This window comes from Cnephaeus nilssonii, assembly GCF_951640355.1.
Source record: "Cnephaeus nilssonii genome assembly, chromosome: 4".
In the NCBI taxonomy this organism is placed as follows: domain Eukaryota; kingdom Metazoa; phylum Chordata; class Mammalia; order Chiroptera; family Vespertilionidae; genus Cnephaeus; species Cnephaeus nilssonii.
The window spans coordinates 2,269,735-2,284,170 of record NC_137075.1 but is presented as its reverse complement, the minus strand read 5'-3'; the positions used below and the strand labels follow the sequence as shown (position 1 = coordinate 2,284,170).

The following is a 14,436-nucleotide window of genomic DNA, read 5'->3' as shown; positions in this document are numbered from 1 at the left end:
CAATCAGGCCTACAGGGGAGGGCAGTTAGGGGTGACTGGGCCAGCAGAGGAGAGCAGTTAGGGGAGATCAGGCCTGCAGGGGAGGGCAGTTAGGGGCAATTGGGCCAGCGGGGGAGCAGTTAGGTATCGATTAGGCTGGCAGGGGAGTGGTTAGGGGGTGATCAGGTTGGTAGGCAGAAGCAATTAGGAGCAATCAGCCAGGCAGGCAGGCGAGCGGTTGGGAGCCAGCAGTCCTGGATTTTGAGATGGATGTCCGACTGCCCATTTAGGCCCGATCCTACTGGGATCGGGCCTAAATGGGCAGTTGGATATCCCTTGAGGGGTCCCAGATTGGAAAAGGTGCAGGCTGGGCTCAGGGACACCCCCCTGGCCCCTGTGCACGAATTTTGTGCACTGGGCCTCTAGTAAATTATATTTTATTTTTCTGTCTCATGTCTTGCAAGATTGAGCTCTCTTTAGGAGCAAGTTTATTTTTATTATCCCTTTGCACAGTGTAGGCCCTCAATAAATGGTAAATTTAATTGAAAGCATACTCTGAATTTGTAGATTGATAAGTTGAACAAATAAAAGATAAAAGTCATAATTATGAAGTCATAGAGAGTGACACAGTTTTTTAGGTACTATTACTCCACATTCTCTCTCTTGGTTATGAGCAAAGACTCAGCTGCTAGGAGAGTCGTTATGTGATTTCAGAAACGTGTGTGGCTCCTATGCCCTTATATTCTTCCTATTTGAAAAATCTGAAAAAGCTAACAATTTCACACTGACATTAATCGTCAAAGTGTGGTCTGTGGACCAGCAACACCAGCATTACCTGAGAACTTGTTAGAAATGCACATTTCTAGGCCCCACTTCAGACTGTTGAATCAGAATCTCTAAGCAACTCAAGGATGGGGCCCAGCAGTCTGTGTTTTAACAGAGGATTCTGATGCATGATAAAGGATTGCTACTCTAGAATTCTGCCATCTAAGGAGAGTTTTGCCTTTGATACATAAGAGAGCTTCCAGTGTGGTTTCAACTATGAACTGGTTATGTTTTGGAAATAATTTCTTAGCTGGGATGACCAGGACTATATTACTTAACATCTTGGGATGTGATTCAAAGATTGAATTTCTCTATGTGCAAAGTATTTGACTCTTGTGGTTTCTGGGAATGGCTATTTAAAAGAAGGTTGGGAGGGGGCTTCCTACCTCTTTCAGTTAAAATATCTTCTAGATTATATCCAGACTATCAGCTTGTGTTCATTGTCATTCTCATGGGATTGTAAGAGGATGAAAGAATGAGCTGAATTGTAGTATTCTGTGGAAGAATGAGCTGAATTGTATTTAAATCCTGAATGTGTTGTCAGGGACAGAAAATGAGCTTGTATTATCAAAAGTTATACTGAATCTATAACAAGTGAATTTCATAGAAAAAGTAAATTAGTGGAGATAAGCTTTTGGTTAGTAATTACCCATGATTTTGAGAATGGTTTATTTACCTGGAGTATCCAACTTATCTAGCATATTGTTTTCATTTTGCCATTAGTAAATCCTAACAGGAAGGTCAACTGAGGCATACTCTTAAAATGCTCTGTAACTGTTCCCTGCCACCCCCCCCAAATTGTATTGACTTCAGAGTTACATTTGGGTGTAGTTCTTGATAGGCTCATAGCTATTTTTAATAGTCTCTTGGGACAAGAGAGCTTTTATGAGCATTTGCTTAAATGTATAAGGGTTTGACTGTTTGAAACCAAACCTTTCATTAAGAACACTTAGAGGCCCGGTGCACGAATTGGTGCACCAGTGGGATCCCTCGGGCTGGCCTGCAGGATTGGGCCGAAACTGACTCTCCGACATCCCCTGAGGGGTCCCGGATTGCGAGAGGGCATAATCAGGGCCAGGGAGAGACGCGCAGGAGGTTGGCCAGCCGGGAGGGACTGCAGGAGGGCTCCAGGGTGTGTCTGGCCTGTCTTGCTCAGTCCGATTGGCCGGACCCCAGCAACAAGCTAACCTGCCGGTTGGAGCCTCTGGCCCCTGGTGGTCAGTGCACATCATAGTGACTGATCAACTGTCTGCCTCCTGCTGGTCAGTGCACGTCATAGTGAGCGGTTGAGCGGCCTTAGCATATAGTTAGCATATTCTCTGATTGGTTGAATGGACGACCAGAGACTTTTATTATATAGGACTAGAGGCCCGGTGGACGAAATTCGTGCACAGCATGTGGGGGGGTGTCCCTCAGCCCAGCCTGCACCCTCCAATCTGGGACCCCTCGAGGGATGTCCGACTGCCCGACTAAACGGGCAGTCGGACATCCCTCTCATAATCCGGGACTGCTGGGTCCCAACTGCTCACCTGCCTGCCTTCCTGATTGCCCCTAACAGCTTCTGCCTGTCAGCCTGATCACCCCCTAACCACTCCCCTGCCAGCCTGATTGACGCCTTACTGCTCTCCAGCCAGCCCGATAGCCCCCAACTGCCCACTCCTGCAGGCCTGGTCGCCCATAATTGTCCTCTCGTGCACGCTTGGTCACCCCGAACTGCCCTCCCCTGCAGGCCTGGTCACCAACTGTCCTCCCTTGCCAGCCTGGTTGCCCCTAACTGTACTCCCCTACAGGCCTGATCACCCCCAACTGCCCTCCCCTTCTGGCCTGGTCACTCCCAACTGCCCTCCCCTGCCAGCCTGGTCATCCCTAACTGCCCTCCTTGCCAGCCTGGTCTCCCCCAACTGCCCTCTCCTGCAGGCCTGGTCACCCCAAACTGCTCTCCCCTGCAGGCCTGGTCACCCCAACTGCCCTCCCCTGCAGGCCTGGTTGCCCCCAACTGCCCTCCCTTGCCAGCCTGGTCGCCCCTAACTGCCCTCCCCTGCCAGCCTGGTCGTCCCCAACTGCCCTCCCCTGCAGGCCTGGTCACCACAAACTGCTCTCCCCTGCAGGCCTGGTCCCCCCCAACTGCCCTCTCCTGCTGGCCTGATTGCCTACAACTGCCCTCCCCTGCCAGCCATCTTGTGGTGGCCATCTTTTGTCCACATGGAGGCGGCCATCTTTGACCACATGGGGCAGCCATCTTGTGTGTTGGAGTGATGGTCAATTTGCATATTACTCTTTTATTATATAGGACTAGGGGCCCAGTGCATGAATTTGTGCACCTTGAAAGGAACTGTTTGTGGAGTTAGGAAGTAGATTTTCTAAAGTTTCCTAAAAATACTAGCTTTACACCAGTTTGTGGTTACTACATTTTCCCCATTTGATGCATCCTGTTTTTAGAAATGAAGATTATGGTCAGTTTGATGTCACAGTCAAAATGGGACCTGATATTTTGTATTTAACCTTACTTTCTTTATTCGTGGATAAATTATAATGCCTCTTTTCTCCTGGGGTGAAGAAGAGATGTTTAGTTTCAAATGAGTGTCTTTGATAATGAAGCTATTTGCCTCAGTATTATAAAAGCGTAGACTAAGTGGCTAGAATTTTCTGATAAATAACATATAAGCAGAGCCCAATATGCAAGGTCATAGGAACATGTTAGACATGCCTGAAGAGAAATCAAAGAGGGGTCACATTTCTGAGCTGATCATTCTCTTTGCTATTAAAAATTTCCAGTCCTTTCTATTTCTTAGATTTGGTGTCAAATTCTGTTTTGACTTTTATAAGATTTTGTTTTTAACCAGAATTATTTCTGACTTTTTAATTATTCCTGGCAAACTTACCTTATTTATTGTCATTTTCTGTTTGAAACATGTTGAAATTCTTTAGGTTAGTGGTTTGCAATGAACTTTTCTTTTGGAAAACTGGAAGAATTCAGAAAAAAAGCACAGTTAGACAACCCCTCTCTCTCTCAAGGGTGAGTCTCTGAGCCCTAGTTTCCCCTCCCTACCCCCCACTTTCTCCCACACTGCCTTTGAGGTACCTCAACAGAACACCCAGGATTGGTCCTTTAATTTATATAGTACAATGCTTGCATAAAAGGTCATTTTATTATTACACTAGAGACCCGGTGCACGAAATTCGTGCATGGAGGGGGGGTTCCCTCAACTCAGCCTGCACCCTCTCCAATTGGGGACCCATTGTGGGATGTCCGATTGTGAAACATCCCTCTCACAATCTGGGACCACTGGCTCCTAACTGCTCACCTGCCTGCCTGCTTGATTGCCTCTAACTGCCTCTGGCTGCCAGCCCGATCACCCCTAACTGCCCTCTCCTGCAGGCCTGATGTCGCCCCCAACTGCCCTCCTCTGCTGTCCATTTTGGTTCTGATTGGTCCGTTCCTATGCCAGCGTCAAAAGCTTCACCTCCTAGGCAGCCATTGGCTCCCCACAGCACCCAGATTTGGTTCTCATTGGTCGGTTCCTATGCCAGTCAGTGTCAGAAGCTCCACCTCCTAGGCAGCCATTGGCTCCCCACAACACCCAGATTTGGTTCTGATTCCTATGCCAGTCAGTATCTCCAGACCTATCTCTGGGCCTGATCAAAGAGGCGGGGCCTAACAGCAGCCTCCGCGGAGGCCAGGAGAGAAAGAAAAGCCTGGCTGCTGGCGAAGATCAGAAAGAAAGAGGGAGAGAAAGAGAGAGGTAAGTACACTGATCAACAGCTTCCACTGAGGCTGCAGATCAGACCCTGACTCACTTTCTGGGTCTCAGCCACCTGGGCAGTCAGTGCTGGGTCGCCAGGCTGCTGCTGGGCAACCCAGCGCTGACTTCCGGATGGTCTGCGTTTGGTCGCAGGCTCAGCCCATTCCCAAGCCTAAAGCCTCTGCCCCAGGCTTTAGGCTTGGGAAACGGGCACCCCCCGCCCCTCCGATCGCAGGCTCGGCCCCTTCCCACTTTGATGGCCGGCTGGGAGTGACCTGGGTGCGGAGGAGGTTCCCAGGACCCAGGTATGTATGTAAATTAACCGCCGTCTTTGTTGGGTTAATTTGCATACTCATTCTGATTGGCTGTGGGCGTAGCAGAGGTACGGTCAATTTACATGTTTCTCTATTATTAGGTAAGATTTATAAGTATGCAGGCTACATTTTGTGTGTGTGTGTGAACCTTGCTATATGTAACCTTATGAAGAAGTAGGAACAATTTTTCAGATGACACTGGTTGAAGAAGTTGAAGAATTCAACCCATATGTTGTAAACCATGACTCATTTCCCTATAAGTTGATCTCTCAGCTTAATAGAGACCCTTATCTGTCCACTTATCCAATGGCAAGCAGTACATTTGAGACTCGGGATGTGTAACCTGGGGGTCTAGGACACCACTGTATTATATGTAAAATTTTGTTTGTGTGTATTTTCTGGGATGAGGGAAGCCCATGGTGTTTTGTCATTCTTACAACTTAAAAAAATTTTTTTAAATTAATTTTAGAGAGGAAGAGAGAGAGAGAGAGTGAGAAGAACCAGAAACAGCAATGTGAGAGAGAAACATCCATTGATTGCCTTCTGCACACTCCCTGACCAGGGATCAAATCTGCAACCTGTGTATGTGCCCTGAGCAGGGATCGAACCTGCTACCTTTTGGTAAGGGATGACGCTCCAACCAACTGAGCCATAGTGGCCAGGGATACAGCATGTATTTTTTTGTGTTTTTTTCTTAGCCTGACAATAGGAATTGACAACAGGACTGAATGAAAATCCTTGTGGATGATCAGCCATATCAAATGCTTATCCGCCTTAATTGTGCTAAAGTAATTAACATTTGTATAGAGCTTTACAGTTTACAGAACTCTTCCACATATATTATACTAGAGGCCCGGTGCACGAAATTTGTGCACTTGGGGCGGGGGTGGGGGGGGTGTCCCTCAGCCCGGCCTGCACCCTCTCCCAGTCTGGGAGCCCTTGGAGGCTGCTGTGGAGGCGGGAAAGGCTCCCACCACAGCCACTGTGCTCGCCAGCTGTGAGCCCGGCTTCTGGCTGAGTGGCCCCCCCCCCCCCCCCTTGTGGGAGCACACTGAAGATCAGGAGGCAGCTCCTGTGTTGAGCGTCTGTCTGCCCCTTGGTGGTCAGTGCGCGTCATAGCGACACGTCATTCCACCATTCGGTTGTGGAGATGTGACTCAGAAGCTGACATTCTTTCTTAGACTGAAATTAAATTAATCTGACATTACCCAAAATCCTATAACTACTGTTTTACCTTACATTTTGTAAATTTACAGTTTGACGTGCCTAGTATTCAGCATCTTCTCATATATCAATCCTAAGCAGCTTGATTTGTAGTTGGTAGCTTTATTCTTTCCTTTTTTTTTTTTAAAGGAGAATCTTGTTCTGCCTTTTTTTTTTTTTTTTCATTACTCATGGCCTTTTCATCTTGTTCATAATCTCTCAGGTTTAATGGTTTATCACTTTAATAACATTCATTAATTCTTTGACTCCATACTGCTGTGTCACTCTCCCCATTCTAGATTGCTGTAAGGATAGGAAGGAATGAAGAATTCCCTTCTTTTTCATTGCCTTCTGCAATTAATATTTCCATTCTGATTCTCAGGTTAATTATTTTGTTGTTTCTTAAAGAAGTTTGGATAATCCAAACTTCCCAGGTTGTTGTGGAGCAGTCCTGAAGCATTATTTCTGTAGAGACGTATAATAATGCTAACATTGAGTACTTACCATGTACCAGACACTTTTTAATGCTGTTATTTATATGATTCTCACAATAATCCTATGACGTTGCTACAGTTATTGGCTCTGTTCTACAGATTAGCAAGAAGCTCAGAGAGATTAGGTCACTTGCCTAAAAACATAAAATTAGCAACAGGGCCTCCAGGCAGTCTGATTTTAGAGTTTGCTGCTTTTAATCATTAAACTACATAGTCTCTTTTGAACTAGATTTTCCCATTTCTCCAAAGTAGAAGGCTGACTTAAATATGCTAAGTAGATTCCTTTAGCTATTTGCGTGGTGTAATTTAAGAAACAAGGATGGGCCCTGGTTTAGAAGCTAGTGATGGGGACAATCTTAATTTCCAAGCCTTTGTTATGTCTACCTAACAGACAGAGGTAGATGTGAAAGGAAAAGATTTGAATTTGGAAAATTGTTTGTAAATACTGCCATCTCTAAGTATAGATCAGACTAATTCATGAGATCAGACCTATGTACCTCCTTCCTGCTACAGCGAATGAGGTTACCCCATTTCCATCCACTCCCAGAGCCTCAGGCCTGCTGTACCCTTGGTTGGGTACACATGGAATGAGTGCATATATCGACTTATGAGCTGCCTCTGGTGTAAGGAATTTCACTTCTTAAATGAATAGTAAGACTAGGCAGACTGTATAAGTAACCTGTATATACTGCCTCTGAGCAGTTAAGAGTTAGACAGATTTGAAATACTGTGCCTATAACCACAATATCAGTTTGTCTTACTAAATCTTCTTTTTGAGGTACATGATGAGAGAGAGAGAGAGAAATGGTCTTGTGTCCTTGGCTATCATTTCCTCTTTATTATGAGGCATAAAGGAGAGAACAGCACGAGCCACCCACAGGGAATTAGTAGTAGAGAGGGGCTTGAAGGGGAACAACTGTTTAAAAAAAAAAAGTAAAAGATGATAAAAGATTAAAAGGCCTGGTTTGGCTGTACTCGGCTGAGAGAGGGGGAAAGGTTTGTCTTATTACCTGTGCATTGAATGCCCTGGAGGTAAATGGGAATTTCAGCTGCAGAAACACTGATGGTCCCTCCTTTGTGGAGTGAGGCTGGGTTTTTTGCTCCCTTAGGGCATAAGTGAAAGCAGTTTTCTTGGAATTGGATTAAACTTGCTCTTCTGTATTTCCTTTTTCTTCTCACCCTCTGCTACATATCTACACATCCAGTTTTTCCTGTCAGAGAGCTCCTTCTTTCTCTGGCTGCTAGCCCCATCTGTCATCTTTGCCTCCCCCCCCCCACCCCCCCCCCCCCCCGTCCCCAGCTTTACAGTTTTTACATTATGCTTTTCCTGATTTTACTGTCTCCAACTTTTATACTCTGCCTATCCTCCTCCTTCACCCCCAGCTTCTAAATCCCTCCCTCCTCCAAAGCCAGTGGCCACCATTCAATTTCCTTCTTTCTCATTGTTGAACAGAATGTACTGATGTTAGAACTTTGTCAAACCTGTTTGAGATCTGAGCCCAGTTATGTATTATAGTGGGTGGAGATAATGGTAGGGAAGGGGCGGGAGGTTGTTTTTCTGAAATGTAGGCTTTCCTAAAATATTAGATGACTTTTGACTCAGATCAAACAGATGCTTCTGCTGGCCTTCCAACTTTCGGCAGTGTGCTCATGTTGAGGGCACATATTTGTTTGAAAACCCTTGGTAATGAAAGGCAGGACCGTGAGTCAGGCTCTGAGCTGCCTGCCTCCTCCTGCTGTTTCTAGCTGGTTCTTCTCCTGATTGGGAGCTCATTTTGGATGGATAATAAAGTAGATGGTTGCTAATAACTTTCCCTTTCTAACTCTGATCTCACAGTATAGGCATACCTCATTGTTTTTCACAGATGTTGTGGGTATGTTTTGTTTGTTTGTTTTACAAATTGAAGGCAAGATGCTCCCTGCACCAGCAAGAAGATTATGATTAGCTTTATTGCAGTGGTCTGGAACCAACCCACAGTATCTCTGAGGTATGCCCGTATTATATAGAGACTAGAGGCCCGGTGCATGAGCATTCATGCACTGGAAGGGGGTCCCTCACCCTGGCCTGCCCCCTCTCACAGTCCGGGAGCCCTCAGGGGCAGGAGATGACCCAGCAATTAGGGGAAGGTGATGCCCCCATCACACCTCTGCTGCTGCCACTGCCAGCAGCGCAAGCCTCAGCCGGCCCTGGTTACCTGAGCCTCGGGCAGCCCTGGGTGGCTGGGCAGCCGACATCCAAGGCTTGCCTGTGCCTCAGGCCAGCCCTAGGTGGCTGGGCAGCCGACATCCGAGGCTGGCCTGCGCCTCAGGCCGGCATTGGGCGGGTGGAGGGCTGAGGGTGGGTCTGGACGCACCGTGCGCCTGCCACTCCCCCATGGGGCTGAAAGGAATGGGGGACTCTGGCGGGGCTGAGGGGACTGGGCGCCTCCATCTTGTGGCTATGGACACCGCCATCTTTGTGACAGTGTGACGGTTAATTTGCATATTCCCTCTTTATTAGATAGGAGGGTTTTTCCCCTCCTTTACCACTAGAAGGAGAAATAGATGTTTTCATGATATTTGAAACTGCCAAGGAATCCTCTACTTGGTTTGTTTATAGGCAATAAGGTTTATTGGAAAGAACTATAGATGAAGATCTGAAGACCTGTGTTCTGATCCCAGCTTTAGTCAGAATTTGCTGCCTTAAGTGATCTTGGGCAAGTCATGAACCTATCTCTGCACCTGCCCCATGGACTTTGTGAAATTGTGTAAATGAAATGAGATATGGTATGTGTGGAAGCACTTTGTAAACTGTTGGTTTTAGCTGAGCGAACCCCTAGTGTGGAGTGAGTAGCTGAGAGTAGGCTTGCACTGCGGTTTGGTTTTCTGTGGACCCCACTCCGTGTTCTTCAAATAAACCTGAGTTTTAAAAAATTCTCTCTGCCATTGCCACCTTGTCTTACGAACGTGTAACCTCAAGCAAATTTTGGACAAGTGAAAGTAGGCATCAACTTTAGTTTCTGGGCAGTGCCTGGCAACATTGTTGAGGCTTAGCCTTCACCATAGAGTTTAATTCATCATTATACATCTTTCATTCTTTTTGAGCTGGCCCCTGTGAGCCAGGCAACTAAACTATGTAGAGAGAGCCTGCCAAGTACCATGGTTATTTTTAAGACTAACTTTTCAGGATAATTTTCTAGTTGTATGGATTTATGGGATTATGGAGGGCATAGTCCATCCCTCTATTCATTGGCAATGAGTTGAATTGCTGTTATTATTGGTTGCACTCCTGAACTGACCCCCATAGTAATTCTCACTCTGAAGATGGTCTTGTTCTCCTATGCCTGAGGGTCTTCAGTCAAGTAGAGGCTGCCTAATCACAGATAACTAGGTTGTTTGTTGGCCATGGGTCCAGGGAAGAATATGATGTGGGGAAAACCTAATCTGAATTCAGGATAGAATCCTGCATGAGAGAGAAATTTGCTATCCTTTCCGTTGAAATTTGAATTCTGACTCCCAAGAGGTGTTCATAGGTTAGTTAATACTTCTTGTCGAGGCCCACAAAAGACATTGTATTTTTAACAATGTGTTCATCCAAAAGAGAGATCCTGACTTCGAGAATACACCGACTGCAACTTGTGGTTATCTTTCCTCACTTGTTTGCGTGTGAACAGGTTATGGTTTGTGCTCTAAGGAAAGAGACTCCTCCCTGTCACCGGAGGCTTTCCCATTTCTCCCAGCTGGGCCCATTGCTGAAAGCTTTCCAGTGGGCTTGCTTTTGCCTGGCCAGCGCCTGGCTGCCCAGCTTGTAATTAGCCTGCCTTTGCTTCATAAACTTCCCAGGGTGGTTCTTCTTCTAAAAGCTTGTATGAAATGCTGTTTACTGTTTCTTTAGAGTTTAAAAATGAAGCCTTTTTTGTTCTTTGCAACTCATTTGCTTTTTTCTTTTCTTTAAATTACTATTAACACCTGTTGATTCTTTTTTTTTTCTGATTGGCCTGTCACTGCATTCCTGCTCCCCCTCCCTCTAGCTGGGTTTGTCAAGTCGCCCATGTCAGAAACTAAGCTCACTGGGGACGCCTTTGAGCTGTACTGTGATGTGGTCGGGAGCCCCACGCCAGAGATCCAGTGGTGGTACGCAGAAGTCAACCGAGCAGAGTCTTTCAGACAGCTATGGGACGGTGCACGGAAGCGCCGTGTCACCGTAAACACCGCCTACGGGTCAAACGGCGTGAGTGTGCTGAGAATAACCCGGCTCACCTTGGAGGACTCTGGGACTTACGAGTGCAGGGCCAGCAACGACCCCAAGAGGAATGACTTGAGGCAAAACCCCTCCATAACATGGATTCGAGCCCAGGCCACCATAAACATCCTTCAGAGTGAGTTCAGCACCTACAGTAGTAGTACTGTAGTCATTAGCGGTGGCCCAGTGACCCTCCCCTTCCGCCTCCTCCCCCTCTTCCCCAGTATGACCACCACCCCACCCCTTGTCTTTGTTTTCTCAGACCCATAATCCAAATTGTAGTGTATGAAAACATCTGTGGCAACTTTTCCCCTTTACTGTCCTTTCTACCTCCCTTATTCTCCACCCCTTCTCTGTGTCTTTCTCCTCAGGAACAAAGAACTTGGGGAAATTGTGACTGTCCAAAATCATCTGCATTGGGAAGAGGTGGGGAGGAGGGAGTACTGGGGAGACTGAAAAACAAGCAAAAAACCCCACTTAAAACTCACAAAACCAGGCAGTCAAACCAGCATAGTGTTGAATTGTTTCTCTTTTCTTCCCCTTTAATTTTATAGTAGGTTTCCTGGTATCCTTTTGCTGATTTTTTCCTCTGGTGTCTTTCTATTTTTGTTTCTCTCTACAATCTAACTACTTTTTATTTCTTCTATTCATTTGTTTGAAGCTCTCTGAATAGCTGCCTTCACCTCTATAGTTTTCAGTTTATGTCTGCCCAGCCTTTTCCCTCGCTGTGACTTGGTGTCATTTTGTTCTGTGATGGGACTGTCGCTATTGGTGCAGTGTCGGTGGTACGTTTTGGTTGTTGGATGGCATGTAAGTTTGGATATTCCCATAGTTCCAGTTCTTTTTCTTTTCTAAAGCAGTGGCATGCTCTTCTCAGATAACAGCCTTCCACTATAGCAGTATGCTCCTCACTGGTCCTGCCCATCCAGGCTCCTGTCCTCTTAAAAGCAGCGGCCTGAGATTTCTTCCATATGTCTGCTATGGAGTCAGGTGACTCTAAGCTGCAAGGTATTTATTTAAAACCCCATCATCCTATTTTGAAGTCACAGATTTTGAAGTCTGATCCCTATTCACAAACATGTTGACTCTGGTGACAGATTGTTGGCACTGTGCTCCTCATCTCAGAGGCTGGTTACCCAGAAATAGTTAGGAAGACAATCACACTGGCCTTTAATTGTGTCTTGAAAAAGAAAAGGAAACTAGAATCCAACCCTGTTCCTCTTGAGTGATGAGGGTAAGCTGAGCTGCCTCAGAATCATCCCCTGCATCTGTTGTAGCAAGTACAAATAAGACATTAGACACAGGAGCTTTTGGGGCCATCTGTTTCTGAAAAGTATCTTGCTACTTGTGTGGTGGGAAGGAGAGGACGGGAGAAGCCACTACAGAGCCAGTACTCTCAGCCAGGAAGACTTCTAGCTCTACATCTGACCTGATTATAATTGAGAGAACACTCCCTATTTAATTAAAAGATCCTCTGTGTTTTTTACCTTTTCTTCAAGGACTCAGAGACCTATAGCCAGTTCTGGCTTAAAGAACTGATTGATTTAGAGAGAGTAAAAATAAAATAGCCAGTCAGTCGTCCTTTATAGTAATTAAAAATATGCCTATGAAGAAAAGAGGCCTTGAGGAGAGAGAGGAGAGGCGACTGCAGTTGGCACTGTTGAATCAGAGACCCTGCTTCTGGAAAGAGGAAAGAAAACCTTGCCTATGTGAAAATGGGGAACATTAACTCAGTAATATTTTTTATTTAACAATTTTTTTTCCCTTGCACGCCTCCTTCTCCTGCCCCCTTGCTCCTTTCCTTAAAAAAGTAGAATTACCCAAATGGACACAAAGATCTGCAGAAGTGTATAGGGATGGACTGGGTCTGCCATTTGCAATTTATATTTCCAGGAGCCTGACTCTAGTAGACTCCCCGTTAAAAGGTCATGCCTTGGGGATAGAAGAGGACTGCCAGTCTTGAGAGTACATAGCATTCACCCAGTTTACTTGCAAGTAAGCTTCCTAACTTTAGGGGTGTCTGCGTGAGGTTGAATGAAACCCTGGCTAGTTTGGTATTTCCTCAGACGTCCCTATCAGTCATTTAACCCTAGTTAACTGTTTTAGAGAGCCAGGCGGAGGCCGCCTCGGCTGCTGCTGCTGCTACTGCTGCTGCTGCTGCTGCTCCTCCTCCTCCTCCTCCTCCTCCTCCTCTTCCTCCTCTCCGCCCCCCCTCCCCTCTCCTTCCCCTCCCCCTCCTGATTCCACTCTAATTAGATTGTTTTATGATTCCCAAGGACATTTGCCTAAGGACATGTTGACTTGTGTCTTGGGGAAGGTTGAAGTCTTCTGCCTAAGAATGACCTCCTGGCAGTGGCAGTACTTTCCCCCAAAGCTCCTTGAGTAATATAAGGCTGGAAGAGAAATGTGCCGTTTTGGGGGATATTTCTCTGGCCACTGCATGTTCTACATATGAATGATGGCTAAGGTAAGGATCTCCTACTGCTTCTAAATAGGAATCTGTGGCAGGTAAAAAAATCTTGAATTTGTTATAAATGTTCATTTTTCTTGGACTTTGTAGGCATTGCTTGGTCACAGAAATAAAAGCCCCACCTTCATCCTGGTACAGAATGCAGATGTGGCTCTGTGCCCAAAGAGGATGGTCTAGCACTGGTTTCCATATATAGCAGTTATGTGCAGAATCATATTTAAACCTCTTTACATTATTCACTTGCTCCCAGCTGACTCTCTCCTGGATCTTTAACACTTAGAGGAAAAGTGCTTTCCTTTGTCTTCCAAGAATTCTTGGCAGAAAGTCTGCCAGGTTGCTTTTCTCAACTTCTTAATAACCCTGAGCTGGAATGGTCACTTGCATCACCACCGGTGACAGTAGCATTTACTTTGGCTTCTTGTGTTTAACCGTCTGGAAGCTCTTGGCCTCATTCTCAGAGTTTGCCCTTTCTCAGTGCAGTCTGAGAGCAAGAGCCAGAAGGAGAGCACCACATGGGACAGAAAATGACATTGGATAATAAAAATTTAGCAAAAACCTAAAAGTGTGTTTGAGTTTTAATGTTACCTTTATATTTTTTAATTTCTGTGGAGTATTGGTTACCTCTCTTTTGTTTTTGCTTGGTTTTGATTTTTCTTGGAGTTTTTATGCTTTTTGTTGATGATGTGTGTGCGCCTTCCATTGCAGGGTTTGTAACCGTTCTGCTCGACTTAAGACCCAGGGATTTGGCTACTGTCCGGTGTGTTTTGGAAACCGTGGGACACCACTGCGCTAACATGTTTACATGCATCTGCTTCTGTGTTAGTGGCAGCTATGCCTCCATTATCTGTACATAGAGACCCTGTTTGATGTTACCAATAAGCACCAGTGCTGACTGGATGATAACCACTATCCTTTTGCCAGAGTTGGAAAATAGTGAGAACCAATTTAATTGAGCAAACTTAAGGATTTGCTTTATCACATTTTTTTTTTATGATCTGACCTATACAGTCAGAAATGTTACATTATAAGGTAGTCCTTGGGCATTACAATTTTCAAATGTCCCATGACCTCTTTATTCCCTTCCTCTCCCCACATAATGAGTACAGCTTAGTTCCAGTGGAGGGAGAGAGTTCTGTCCTCTAGAGTTAACCTCAGCATTACATTGCATAAAATGGTGTCAGGGAGC

The 14,436-nt window shown here is 45.7% G+C and overlaps 1 protein-coding gene across 2 annotated transcripts in view; it reads left to right on the top strand.

Annotated features, from left to right (window-relative positions):
• The window catches only part of NPTN (neuroplastin), a 75,402-nt gene that overhangs the window by 29,612 nt on the left and 31,354 nt on the right, over positions 1–14,436 (top strand). Inside the window, exon 2 of one of the 2 annotated variants that reach the window (XM_079768770.1) lies at positions 10,569–10,916. The exons of the other annotated variant lie outside the window; for it this stretch is intronic. Coding sequence (XP_079624896.1) covers positions 10,569–10,916 — 348 coding nt within the window. The remainder of the gene's footprint in view (positions 1–10,568; positions 10,917–14,436) is intronic. 2 annotated transcript variants of the gene reach the window in all.